Source organism: Cyanistes caeruleus, chromosome 18, assembly GCF_971803275.1.
Source record: "Cyanistes caeruleus chromosome 18, bCyaCae1.hap1.1, whole genome shotgun sequence".
NCBI lineage: Eukaryota > Metazoa > Chordata > Aves > Passeriformes > Paridae > Cyanistes > Cyanistes caeruleus.
In genome coordinates this window covers 10,978,477-10,993,040 of record NC_141718.1, presented here as the reverse complement: position 1 = coordinate 10,993,040, position 14,564 = coordinate 10,978,477, and the positions used below count along the sequence as shown (strand labels likewise).

The 14,564-nt window shown below is 42.1% G+C and overlaps 1 protein-coding gene across 2 annotated transcripts in view; it reads left to right on the top strand.

The window, feature by feature from the left end:
- The window catches only part of RSPH14 (radial spoke head 14 homolog), a 75,696-nt gene extending 61,339 nt beyond the window's left edge, over nt 1–14,357 (top strand). The window contains exons 5-8 of one of the 2 annotated variants that reach the window (XR_015277702.1): nt 7,528–7,753; nt 9,003–9,139; nt 10,118–13,426; nt 14,092–14,357. Coding sequence is in view for 1 of the 2 variants with exons in the window: in XM_023937673.2 (XP_023793441.2) it covers nt 7,528–7,753; nt 9,003–9,139; nt 10,118–10,377 (623 nt within the window). In the remaining variant the exon portion in view is untranslated. Of the gene's footprint in view, nt 1–7,527; nt 7,754–9,002; nt 9,140–10,117 lie in introns of both variants that reach the window. The other variant, XM_023937673.2, reaches the window with a different exon arrangement.
- Nucleotides 14,358–14,564: the final 207 nt, after the last annotated feature.

The window sequence follows — 14,564 nt, the reverse complement described above, 5'->3', positions numbered from 1 at the left end:
AAGTTTATGTTAATTTTCAGGACAAAATTCTTCAGAATCTGACACATAATTAATTCTAGATATTTGGTTGCTTTAAGGCTCTCATTTTTAATGTTTGACAGTAGTATAATCAAATCTCCATAGGAAATGTTCTCATTCACATACCTCTGTTTCTGATGGATTGCCATTTAGTACTATGGAAGTTCAGAGAATACTTTCACCATCTTAATGACATATTTCTCCTAAGGGAAAAAACTGAAAAAAATGTTCTTTAATGCCTGAGTGTGTGTGGGGTTAATTCACTGGTTACAGAAGATAAAGATAACCAAGATGCTCTACTGGTCACTTGGGTGCATAATGCCATTTTGAAATGCAGAATTCCAGTTGCACAGGTATAACTTCCAGGTATAGAAATTTAAGATAGTGGAGAAAACTCTTTCTTGAATTTTGTTCACGCTGCTTTAATTATTTGGCTCTCTGCCCCAAAAGAGGAAAGGTTTTCTTTCAACCAATTTTCTCAGCAGAAGTTCTGAAAACTTGCAATTGTGTATTGCTCTCACATTAGGGGCTTGTAAGACAGTTGGACTTAAAAGTTTAAAACTATTTTTATTAGTGCAAAATGGCTCTGAATGGTTTCTCAGCTGTTCAACTGACTTGCCTGATACAAATGTTTGCCTCCCTCCTCCCCATCCAGTCCTTCCACCCCAGCCAGCCAATCATCTCTGTAGGAAATGAGCTCTCACACATCTTTACAAACCTCTGTGACAAGGCAGACCTTTCTCCCCAGGAATCTCTAAAAGTTGCTACAATGGAAGTAATAATCATATGAACATTTGTCATTCTGATAATGTCATGTTCACCTCACAGCATCTGCTTTTCTGGGAGTGAAACTTGCTCCAGGAACTGTTAAAACTTGATGTACATGCTTGGTATAAAGTACAAAATCCAAGATTGAAGTTTGTGGACGTGCCAGTCCAGGTTCTCTTCTGAATGTTTTCTGTCAGGCATAGTAAATTCACTGCTGTGAATTCTGTATATCACAGTGGGTATTTGTGGAAGCTGAAATTCAAGAGTCTCTTATGGTTAAAGGCTGCACTGGTCCCTGTTAGTCTCACCTTAGAACTGGACATGTCCATTACTGACCAGCAGAAACAAAAGGACAAATTCTGGCTTGGAAAATCTGAAATGGGATAGCCTCAGTGGCTGAGGCTCAGCTTTTTGGGAGTAGTTATCTTAAGGCTTTCATTTTCTCTGCAGTTATTGATCCGAGGACTTTGGCACAAGTAGTGCACATGTCAGACTGTTTTCCTTCCTTCATGTATTTTGGCAAAGTCTTCCCTGTAGAGGAAATTAATAAATTTCAGGGTGACATTTCCTTCTTCATGTAAAAGAACAAGAAAAAACCCTAACCCTCTGAGTGAATTTTTACAAATTTTTTCTTTTATTTTGATTACTTTTAAAAAATCATATTTTGTCAGAGAAATAAAGTCCGAGCAATTTGTGTGATCAGTCTGCATGGAAGATCAGAGAAATGCATGCTGTGTGTGTGCACATGCATTCACACATTTGGGTACATAGGATGACCATGAGGGTGTCTAGAGATGAAGTTAGAAATTTAGAAAACTTATAGAAATTTGCTTAAAAAGGAGGTGAAATCGGCAAGATCAGAAAGGCTGAATTAAACCCCTGGAAAAGACAGCACAGCTTATCCTGTGCAGGACAAGGCAAATAGAAATAGGAAAAAAAATTATTTCACCTTCATTTTGATTGTTTGCTTTCTTGTACATGATAACAAGTCAACATAATTTCAGGAAAAGTTGCTTTCATTTTGGAAACTGCCTTCAGATTCCATATGAATGAGCAGCAATCCACAGTTGCTGGATTATGCACTGTCACAAGAGAGAACACATTGCATTATTTCCACCTTTGCGTTTTGAGGGATTTCCCACTGAAGGATGTGACACTGCCATCAGTCAGAATGAGGGGACTTGCCTTGGTCATTTATTGATCTTGGACTGTAGGTGATTCTTGTACAAAAACAAAACCCAGGGTTTATTTCTCATTTTGGAAAATTTCTATGTGAAACGCAAGTCCATTCTGTCTAATTCATCCCTGGAGTTTTTAGAGATGTGATAAAATACATTCTGCAAACTGAGATGTTTTATTCTTTAGCTAGATCTTTTCATTGGCCATGAGTGATTTAAACAGTTAAACCCACTCCTTTCAGGCAGGTGGCCACAGGCAGTCTTAATTACTATCAGAATGGCAATTTATATATTTTTTTAAAGTAACCTGTTTCTTGGATTTCTGAATTATACCAGAGAAGCTAATGCAGATATATCATAGTTTCTATGTTAATTTTTTCAGTGATGCTTTGATATTACAATTGCACACACTCTAAAGCAAAGTTTCTAAAAACAAAAACAAGATATGCAGGAATATCTTTCATTCTTTACTGAGGCTTAGGAACCTTTTGTTTATCAGAGCAATCTTTCCTGTTCCTTATTAATGCTGGAAACATTTTGGGTTTTTAAATCATCCCTAGAGGCAGCCACATTATGTGTTCCTGTAAGATACTGCTGACTTTTTAATTTCTGTCATATCTTTCATTCAGACAGCAACCCAAGACCCTGAGTATTGGAAAAATTCTCAGTGGCTTCAAAAGCAGATCACATAATGCTTTTATAAAGCTAATAAAGTTTTATAAAGCTCTTTCCTTTTTTAATGAGCATGTGACAGGCACTACTGTTGAGGAGATTTTGTACCTGGTGAATCCCTAGGGCTCCAGTGGGATAAATGCATCCAGCCAACACTCCCATTTGAAATGGTTTGATACAGAATTGTTTCCTATTCCTAGTCTGATCCAATCTCTGCAGTGTTTTCTTCACTTCTCTTAATATCCCAGTAGCTCTTCAGTTCATGTAAACAGAGACTTCCCACCCCTCAGTCCTTTCAGATAAGAGGTGGCCTCTGTCTCTGGGCACAGTCATCCTTTGGGACACCGCTGTTTGTTCCTGTTCAATTGTCACGGAAAGACAAAGAACTTGCAAAGAAGACAAAAGTTCTTGCAAAGAAGAGAAAAATATTCTGATTTTCAAAGAGGTCGAGAGAATTCTCCTCTTCAGGTAGAAGGCTTGGTGAAGCTGATGGGTTCTAGGCAGGTGAGCTGTAGTTCACTGAATGTGGTCTGCCTCCTGCTCCAGACTCACCAGAAAGTTCAGCCCAGTGTTACAGTATTTCCAGTATTGTATTCAATCTACTCCCTGACACAGCCATAATGCTGGAAGCACTGAGAATCAAAATGCTGAATCTTAACATTAAATAAGCTACTACAGGGTTCATAAACTGTGCTCTTGTGACAGGTGACTCAGAGATCTTCCCAGAATAAATTATATTTTTTCCATTTAAACAGTAGTGAGCGAGGAGTCATTAAGGAAGGTGTGCAGGGGCAGCATCCCCTGTGCTCATCTTGTCACTCAAGGTATCACTCTTGGCACAAAGGAAGCATCACCTGAGCGCTGTGTTTGCCAGTGTCTGTGATGTATGGGGGCACTCACAAGGGTGATAAACCTTTCTTCCCTCTGAAATGGTGCTAAACTGTCGCAGGGTGAGCAAGAGAGCTGCTGCTCTGAGAGTTTTGTCAGGATCACTTGGCTCCTCAGTCAGTGAGCTCCCCCCAGGGCTGGCCCAGCTGGCTGTGATGCCAGGCAGCACATTCCCTTCCCATGGCTCTGCTTTGCTTTTCCTGTGTGCCCCTTCCTAAGCACAAATGCCTTTCCTGAGCATTTCAAACAGTTGTGTGACTGTCGCAGAGAGACATCCGAGGTGCCAACAAAGATTCATATTCTAGGGAATCTGTGTTTCCATATTATTTTTCTGTGTTCTATTACACTAATCATCACTTTGTGGCCATGCATGAAACACATGCTTCAGACCAAAACAAACATTTTGAGTTGAAAACCAGCATTTTTAAGGAAAAGGATTTGCAATGTGATTTATGTAATTGAAAGTCAAAACAAAACACCACTGTTATGTACTGTAAATAACTCCTTTGTCTTCAACAAAATTTAACTTGTTTACATGCCCTGCAGCCATACTGAGAGAACAGAATAAATGGCAACTTCTCTTTGGGCCTATTTGAAAAAAAATCGGGAAAGAGAGAATGAGAGCAGCCAGAGAGTTATGAGAAGGAAGAGATGAGTGCTCAGATAAAAGCAGCCCAAGGGAAGATTACAAGTTCTCAGAAAAACAGATCAATAATGACGTTAATTCTGCAGCTGCAAATGCAACTATTTGCATTTTGAAACCATTTTTCCCAACTACTTCACTGGGCACAGGGTATGTAGAACACTCTCTGCAATAGACAAATCCCCTTTGCAAGGGCAGTATTTTAATGAAAAAGTCGATATCCTGAGGATGCCACTGTATTTTTCATTACAGGACTGTTGCTCGCTCACTAAGATCCAAGGAACTGAGACTGCTCTCGTTTATAAGTGACTCCCAAACAACTTGCCACTGATTTTGCCTCCTCCCTTTTCCCTCCCTAGACCTTTCAACCTGTGGTTCCCCTGGGAAAACCATGACGAATTTCCACGTGGAAATTTCAGTCTCAGTGTTAGGTAGTCTCTTTTTGTTGTTGTTGATGGCCTTTCCTCTCCACCCTCTTTCTCTTCACCACATTGAGACTTTTGACAAGGTCAAACAATTCATCTTTGTTTCTATATTTACATCTGGGAAGCTCCCTCTAGTAGCACGACAGCATTTGAGCTCAGACTGCCTGACAAAAACAGTAGACAAGAAAGCTCCTGGTACAGGCACCCGGCCTGGTAAAACAAAATCCATTTAAAAAAAACATAAATTAGAACATCCCAAGTATCCCAGACAAAATGAGCACCAGTAGCCCCAGAATAAATACTGCTTACTTGGGCTGCACAAAATCAAAGTTGTTCTAGACAACACTGTACATCATCTCATCAGCTTAGGGACACAGACACAAAGTGGCTTTGTTGGGTTTCACACCCAGGACTGTAGTAAAGGCCAGCACCAAAAGAAGACATGAAGTGCAATGAATGAGAGATGACTGAGGCAAAGAAAGTCAATAAACATTAACTGGAAGGAATAAAGCCAAGGGCCAGTGCAAGCAGCCCTGGCTGGATGAATGTATTGGTGGAATATATTAAAGATAATTGAAACATCCAGACACAAAGAAGTGAAACCTGAATGCTGGTTATACTTCCTGACTGTATGATGATAAAGTGATCAAGAGAATTGAGAGAACTTAGCAAGCAAGCCCTGAAAAAGTCCTGAAAAATAGGGAATTGTGGCAAAGTGAAAATGAAACTTAAGATGGCAGGTTAAAAAATGGCTAATAAGTATTTGAAAGCAAGGAAGGAAATAGGAAATAGGAAAGAGTCAAGTACATCTCCCAGCACGAAGGAGGCAGAAAGGGAATGCTACAGCAACTGTTGTTACAGACAGATGGAAAGTGAAGTTAAATCAAAGAATGGTTTCTCTGGGCTCAAACCAGAGTGTGGCTGCACTGTGCAAACAGGGTTTGCTTATGGACTGGCCCAAGGAACACTGGGGTCCATGTGAGCTAAAGCTACACACAGGTGCTTGTGACAGGCAGTGTGAGTCTGTCACCTCTGATTTATTACCCTTCCTCTGAAACTGTACCCCCCAAACTGAGATTCTGTACTGATTTCCACAGCAACCCAGAATTAGAAGTGCATGTGGTGACTGTGAGTAGTCTGGAGATCACAATTTCATGCACTCAGGCCATACAGTTTCTTTTCAATAAAACCTTTGGGAGGAGTTAAAAAGGTTGCATTTGAAAAATCTTGTCTTTCACAGGTCATTTCAGAAGACTGTTGGGAAGTGTGGCTAAAGGAATTGTGGATATGATTTAACTGCTTTAATCTGCTTCCTTGGGAACAGTTCACTAGTGGGTTCCCTACTGCCTGGCATTCCATAAGGCATGGAGAATTCCCAGACATATTCCTGCTGTTGTCTAACCTGCCAAAAGCTTTCTATACCTATAATGTACAATCCAAACCCCAGCAATCCTTGTCCTGCTGATGGACGAGCTGGGCCTCGTTCCCAGGGACCTCCAACAGAGTCCTCTGCCAGAGCAATAGTGCAGGTGTTCTTTATCACATCCTTCCACAGGGACAGTAAAAATGGGCTGGAGATACTCTTTGACAAATTTCTTTTGTTCCTCCAGGGAACAATACAGGGTTGGTTGGGTTTTTTTCACTGTGAAAGCACCAACTCCCCTGTGTAGTGACACACAGAACCACAGCTTCAAAGAATATTATTTCACTTTCCTTTGCTTTGCCTTTCTGGCACAAGGAGAAATCCTTGTTTGTGAAACGCTGTTAGCCTTCAAAGTGAATTGTCTTGGAACTGGTTTTCCTTATTTATTGAGATTCTCACAGAAACTGACCTCCAAATGCAGTACAGGTAATAAAGCTGTAATATCACCCCAAGGCATTTCTTTGCCTTGGCATTGTAATGTGGATCCTAATAAGTCAGTGACATAGGAAGTTATTCAGTATTAGCAAAGCCTCAGAAATATGTACAGCAGAACAACCTCTAGGTTAGAATCCCGTTTTTCACCCAATTATCAAGGTGAGGCATTTCTCCTATGCACTACCAAGGGTCATTAAAATCTCTTTCCCACTTGTCTCTACTGGGAGATTAATTTGAAAATACCTTGATGACTCCTATCCACAAAACTTCCTTATCTAACCATATATGAATCACTTTGAGAGGAGCCACATTTCTCATAGCAACCAAAGAATCAGTCTTAGCAACAAGACAAGCTGGAGAATTTTGTTTTCACATAGTTACTCGTGGACAGTACGTTCTGCTTTCCCCTGGCATTGCTGTTGCAGTGTTGACTTATTAAAGGGTAAGAAATGGTACAAATCAGACTATTGCTCAAAGCAAAGACATCACTTGCAGGGCAAGTTGTGATCTCTCTGCCTTTGATGTTATATTTTAGGAGCCAGTGCAAGAGTACTGACTGCTGGAAAGTTCAGAATTTAAATTTTTGCCCTGACAGAACTACTACAAAGAAATGTGTGAGGAAGCTGACAGTTCCCAAAATCTTGACTTCCCCCCTCGAGAAACCACCAAGGAGAATCAAAGAACGAGCTCTAAAGGCCAACATTTCTGCCTCTTTTAGCAACTGTTCATGTAGAGAACAGTTAGAAAGGCTTCATAGAAGGTGACTTTGTAATGTATGTATATATTTCCAATTTTTTCCTTGCAAGGATAATTTTGGGAGAAATATTATAGCGAAACTGGGAACATCAAAGAAAGATTTCTTTAGAGGAGTTTTGAGGAAGCTTCCCAAAGAAGCAATGCTAAGGTGACGTTTATAAACAGGCCAGTGTTGGAGTACTTTCCATCTCCCAATCCCATTTCTGTGTAAGGAAACAAGTTCCCACGTGTATTTTGATCCTCTGAAGATATTCCAGGTGCAGGTAGCAATAGTAACCACACTCAGCTCTCATCCACGTTCCTTCCCTGTCCCCTCTGCAGGGGCTGGTGGTGTCCTGCAGGCCGCTTTGATTCCCCCACTGGTCCTGAAGTTGAAGACAGAGTTGGATGAGATCCAGGAGCTGATCCTTGATACACTCTCCAACTGTCTCCGTGTGGAGATTTCTGAAGCCTTGGCAGCTGGTGTGGTTACTGTGCTGAAGGAAAAGCTCTCACACCCCTCCACAGCCATCAGGAGCAAAGCAGCCTGGGTCCTCTTGGAAATCAGGTAAAGAAACCTCTCCAATGCTTAAGTCCAAGAAAGAACTAATTCCAGGAGTAAATAAATGCCATTCATTTACAGCTGTGTTCCACTGCACACTGAAGCAGCCACATTTCACATGTAAAGCACTATCAGCTTGAATGCACACATGGGTAAAGCAAAATGGGACACATGGGGCTTAAAAAATTCCTAACTGCTATAAATCATTGAAGAAAGCAGATGCTGATCAGTCATTCCTTCTCCTTCTGTTTGTTTTCAATATTGGCAGTGGAATCAGGATTTTTTCCTGGTACAGCACTGCTAGGAAAAAATTCTTGCATGAAAAATCTTGAAGAAACAGGATTCTGACACACTATGGAGGTAGGGAGAATCTCCCTTATGTTTGTGGAAAAGTGCTCTCTCTCAGAAAATTAGAGGTCCTTGGAAACTTTCACTGTGATCGAAGACAGAAATAGTTTTCTGCCACAGGCTGACACATACAACAGTGATGGAGCAGAAAAAGCACCCTTTATATTAAATTTGTGTATCAGAGGATGGATGAAAGGAATAACTTAAGTCTGGTGTACTGCAATCAGACAATATAATAAGTGTTCAACAAATGTCTAGTTTAAAAAGGTCTGCAGATGATGTAGTTTACAAATCAACTGGCACTACACATTTCCTCATGTCCTATAATAACAGTCTTAGAGGAAAAGAGTATAATTAATGTGAGTCATGGAAAGAAAGCAAAATGCAACTGAAATATGGACATGAGCTATGTTCTAGGTCCCTGCAATGGCTGGGCCACATTAAATATTCTCCTCATTAAAGAGGCTGGAAAAAAAGAGAGGAAAGTGATCTGGGAGGAGAATTCATTTCAGCCCTCTGATTTAGCAGGTTTTAAAATCTCTAGATGCTTCACCAGCCAGGTTTGTAACTCCGTTGCAATGAGATCCAGCAACACCCTTAATGCTCCATCCTGTTACATGCAGCTGCCCATCAGTGTCCAGCAGACCACAGAAAACTTTTTTTAAAAATCCAGATAGCACCTAAAAATAACCGAAAATATCGTGCAGCTCGTCCAGGCAGCTCAGGGTGGTATCCTCAGGGTTCAGCAGCCACAGGCACAGCCATCCCCTGGGGTGCCTCGGGGCTGGGCAGCCTGTCCTGTGCCTCCGGGCAGGACAGTCCCTGTGCCGGTGCTGCCGGGGCCGGGGCTGAGCTCCACGCGTGGCCAGAGGCTCAGCAAAGCAACTTCACCATCTTCTCTCCACAGTTCTCATGCTGAGGGGAAAACTGCGGTGTGCAAAGAAGGGGTGATTCCTGTGCTGGTGAGCCTGCTGCAAGACACACAGCCCGAAGTTCAAGCTGGCACAGCAGGAGCGCTGATGTTTGCAATTATTACACCTCAGGGTGAGAGACAGATGCAATTCTGTTGGGGTATCTCGTGGAAATCCAGTTCTAGGGCAACTAAATAACAAAACACTCACCCCCTACTCCCCAAGTCCTCGGTTTCTGACAGTGTTAGTGCTCATCAAGAAACTCTGAAGATTGGGAGATTTCTTGGTAACTGTCTTTATTGTTGCTTCGTCACAGTGCCTGGGGGGGACAGGATATTTCACATTTCATTCCCCTAAGTAGGTCAGGAAGTTTTTATCTACCCCACCTGCATCATCTCCCTCCAGAGGGGGAACATTTTCCGTTCAAGTCCAGACCACACAGAGATCCACAAACCTGGAGCTACACCGAATCACCGGTGCTCAGCAGAGGAGCGCTGCTCCCTGGAAACACTCTGTGATTAGAGGCAGCTCCTCTCTCACAGCTGGGAGAGCAATGAATATTAATCAGGGCTGTAGCTCTCCCAAGTAACTTGCGTGACACAGAAAACACTAACTGCTAAATCTCCAGTATGATGAATGAGTAATTAGACATAAAAGACTCAATAACAGCAGTTGTGTTCCATTCCTCCTCTGCAAACCTTCCTCGGGCTTCCAAAGACAACTCAGGAGAGGATCTTGGTCTTTGAAGTGTTTTTAAAAACGAAAGACTGGAAGATGTTCTTAAGGGCATCCAACACACTCCACTCATCTCACCCCCCTCCAAAACATAGTTTATTCTATCGTTTAGTGCTCATATATTTTTAGATAATTTGTTGCAAATGAAATACTAATGTGCAAGGCAGATAAAGTTAACCATGAAAGATCTTTTTATTTAAAAATAAACAGCTGTGAGCCAACCTTGGTCTCCGAAAGAATAGCATGTTCTCCCTCTGTGCACTGCACCTGCAGGGCTGTTCAGAGCTGTAGCTGGGCAGGGAATGGAACGTGTCAGTCCAAAAGGATGATGATTGGATGTCAAAACACATTTCAAAGCCAGTTTGTTTCCCTGCAGGGAGATCCTCAGCCATGGGTGCTGAAGCCATTCCACCTTTACTGACGCTGGTTGCTGAGGAAACCAGCAAAGCGCGTTTGAATGCAATCAAAACCCTCACCCTGCTGGCTGAGCTGCCGGAGGGCCGCAAGACACTGCTGGATCACAGGGACACATTTCAGCGGTGTCTGGATGATCCCAGCGAGGCCGTGCAGAGAGCTGCCGAAATCGCCATCACCGTGATCGACTGGAAACCCTTCTGCAGCCGCGATCTTTTCTAGAGATCTATTGCCCTCTGTTGTTGTCTGGCTGTAAAAGGTACACGATTACAGGAGACCTGCAACACCAGAACTCTCTTCCTCACTTACTCTGGATCAGTTCCTCCTGAAAAGTCATTTGGCAACAGTTTCACATCTATATTGCATGTCACAAGCAGAAAAATGGAGAAGTTAGGAAGTGTGGAGTTCTCCATTAGGAGTTATTGTCCAAGTTACCAAGATTTTCCTATGATACAAGACACCAACCCTTTTTGTCTTCTTCATAATGGTCTATCCTTTTTTTTTTTTTAAACCTCAGCCTATCAAACACTAATCAGTAATTAATTTTTACAAAGGTTTACAATTAACCCCTCCAGCAGTCTTGCCTGTACTGACAAATTGCTCTAACAGGAATTGAAATGATTTCTGCTGCAAACATTTGTTGAACATGGGGGTTAACACCAAAGTCAGAAAGCCTTTATTAGGGTAGCCCTTGGTAAAGCTGTGCTGGGGCCTCTCCAACAGGAGAGGGCTCTGGTCCCTAATTGGAATTGCTTTTAATAGGGAACAAAAGCACCTCGGGGTTTGAGCTGAAGGGCAGTAGAATTGATGAGAAGTTTCAGAAGCATTTTATTCACTGGCAGTTCAAGGCTGGTCACTACAGACATGTTGCAAATTTCTGTCTGCAGTTACAAGAGTGTAATTTCAGAGGCTTCAGCAGGAGGCCTGGGCAAAGAAATAACACAAATGAGCAGGACAGTCCCGGCCATTCTCAGCCGCCAAGGAAGATGTGACAGAGCAGCTGTGCAGTTTCACAGCAAGTCCCATTTGTTTTCACTTGGGTTTTGTTCTCACATGGGAGTTTTATATCCAGAACTGTAGCTACAAATAAGCTGCATCAGGTCTATAAAGGGGGTTATTTGCCAGGGCTGCTTTTCCATTTGAACCCACAGTCACACTGCAAACTGCATTACTCTTACAGTATAAACTCTTCCTGTAGGAGTGATTACAGTTAAAATGCTTCTCTTCCATAATGTAACCAAAGGGTGAATTTCCTCTTCTATAAAGATGTGATTTAGAAGTATTGAGTCAGTTGGACTCATTCCCTCCAGGCAGGATCTTGGAGGAACTCTGCCTTTTAAACACATAAGGCACTCATACGTAATACATATTGGTGCCAGAGTGCATCCAACTCAATAAGAGAAGCCAGGCAGCTTTAATAACATGCTAAAGGACTAGAGCAGCACAGTGCAGGCTCAGCTGCTCTTACAGAACTGCAGGAAAATCTGGTAACAATCATCATTTTAGCCCAGATCCAACCTTGTCACAGCTTTCCCCGGTAATTCAGGTATCACCCTTCAGTGAGTTCCCAAAATAATTAGCTTGTTCAGGTGCAGAAATAACATCCACACTGAACTGCTCTGACTAGAAGAAATTGACTTGGACCTCAAGCACTGCCTTCCAAGTATCTGCCTGATTAATGCTTTAAAGACAATATAGTCTGTTCCCAAAAAAGCCTCTTCAGTGTTCTCATCTTACACACACAGTACAGAAATGGAAGAAAGCCTCAGGTGAACTCTAAGATGTGGACACCACTGGGCCCCTCCCACATGTCAGCTTTTGTCTCAGCAATTTTTTGGCACTGTTAGGCCTGACAGTGTGAAAGCATCACACTCCGAACATGACAGGAGTTCCCTTGGGCTGTACTGACCATGTGCTGCCTCTGCAAACACCAGAATTTAAAGTCTGCATAGGGAACAGCCACAAACCACTGTTAGTTGGGATTTTCTACCTTCAAAACCACATTATTGACAAAAAGGTTGTGATATAATAATCAAAAATCATGTGCTGTGCTAAGGGCTAATTCCCTGCTTTGGGATGAGAGACAAGAGTCCCCATTTCATGAGGCTGGGAATTAATTAGCACTGTAGGTATCAGTAAAACAATTGGCTGGATCAAAGGAACAGCTGATGAACACTTTTCCTGGACTGACTTAGCTTTCAGTCAGCAATACTCCATAAAAAAGCTGCCACAGACTTGGTCACAAAAGTGCTGAAGATCTTTTTGAATTGCTTCATACACATTATAAATACTTAATTTAACATCTCAGGATCTGGCACCTCACACCCTAATTAAACTCAGTTTCAAAGGAAATGCAGTGTGTACAGCAAATCTGGTTTTAGCACTGTGCCCTTCCCAGTACTCTCTGCTTCAATGGCTTTAGCACCAAGGTGGATTTTTAACATCAATGAAATCAATTTGCCTTTTTAGCTTGAAGCCAACAATTATTAAGGCCCAGATATAATTAATGTGATTCCAGGTCAATACTGGAATTAATGCAGTTACGCTCTACACAGATTGAGTTTTCAAACCAGTTGCCCAACAGTCCTCAGCAACACCAGAAGACAGGACAGCTGCATCCATGGGAAACAAGACTTCCCTGTGGAGCCTTTTATCCCACCCAGGCAGAGGTCATGTTGAATTTTTTCTGTTTCCAGAAGATTAAGAATTTTATGGCTCTTTGTTCTTGCGACTACAGACTCATTTCCCCTGGCTCCATACGCTTTCAGAAGGCCAAGAGCTGGAAACCGTTTTGTCCTGCTCTGGAAAATGGCAGCTTTTAATTCTATCTCTTCATGTTTTAAAGCAGAGAGTGTATTTGCTTCCCACCACTACCTTTCCTATTAAAAAAAAAATAATGCAAAAAATCATATAGTGAGAGATTTGTCTAAGGACAAAATAGTCTGGGAAAGTCAGATTTGGCTAATGACATTAAACCAGAAGGGCAGAGACAGCTACACACAAAGCTAATATGCTCAAAGCACAGGACCTATTTTTAGCAAAACAAAGTTTGCAATTGGAATGAATAAAACCCATTTTATTAATTTATTTTAGCATACCTTGTATATAAGCTACATTCTTAAAGTTACAGGCTCCAGTACTGTAAACAGAAATGCTGCACAGAGTGACAAGAAACTCACACCTCAGCTTGAAGCTCTTCCACATCCCTTCAGAGAAGTAGGGGAGGTGCTGATCCAGGCAGGCACAGCTGCTCTGGCCTCAACGCTGCCAGGTGAGGAGAGGGTGGGCTCAGGAGCTCAAGGGGAATTATTCTTTCTCACAGCTGCCCATGGTAGATGGCAAGGAATGTTCTTCAGGAGCCACAAAAAAGGCAACCTATTTTATTAATAATAAGGATGGTAACTTGAGGCGCTGCTGATACTGTCTTGCATCAGAACAACTGGTAGAAGTGAATGAAGTTTTGCTCTGTCCTTTAGGTTCTCCAGCACAGGCCTACAATACACACTCCATGTGAAAATGCCACGAATCACCAAATAAAAGCAGGTTTTCTGCATTTCTGATCTCTGTCCACAGTGTACTGCCCACTGATATTAAACCCAGGATAGTGGGTTCTCCACTGAGCACAAGGGAAGATCTGATTGCTGCTCCCCCAGAGAACACTACAGTGCAGGACACAGACACCTGCAGCTGGCACATGAGACCACTAAACAAATTAAAGCACCCAGCAGCTTTCCTGAGAGCAGCTTTGCTGTCACCCCACAGCCTGTGCCCAACCCTTTTCCCTGCACTCTGGCCCCAGAAATGTCAGCTCTAAAGTCCTCTGGCTCAACACTTCAAACCAATGAGCTCAAGTGCCCTTCAAATACAATAACTGACAATACATGGATTTATTATTTACCTTTGCTCCTCATTTTTGTGTTGGCTTTTACTTTATAGGAACACTCCTGGTTTTGCCAATTAAGGAAGGTCAGGGAGCTGATTCCCCTGGCAATCCCAGCTGCTGCTGGGCTGCAATCACAGCAATCACCTGCACATGAGGAGCTCAGCCTTGTGCCATGGCCTAATTCACCATGGCCAGACAGTCTGCTTCAAACCAAACCGTGCCTACTGCAGATTTATTCCGAGCCTTCCCTCCCCTGGCATTTCAGTGCTTGAGGTTTTTCAACAACAAAATAGGAATAAATCCCAATTCTGAGTTCTAAGAACAATGTGTTCTCATCATCATTAATACTAAACATTTGTGAGATACTTGGATACATTTTTGTGGGTGATACAGACAAATTAAATGAACAGTGATTACCCTTTTTCAGGATTTTTCCTAAGAGCTATGTAGTATTTCTTAAATGGAAGATTTTGTTTAGTGTGTGTTCTTTACAGAGCGGTGTCACAATTTACTGACAGTGCTACTA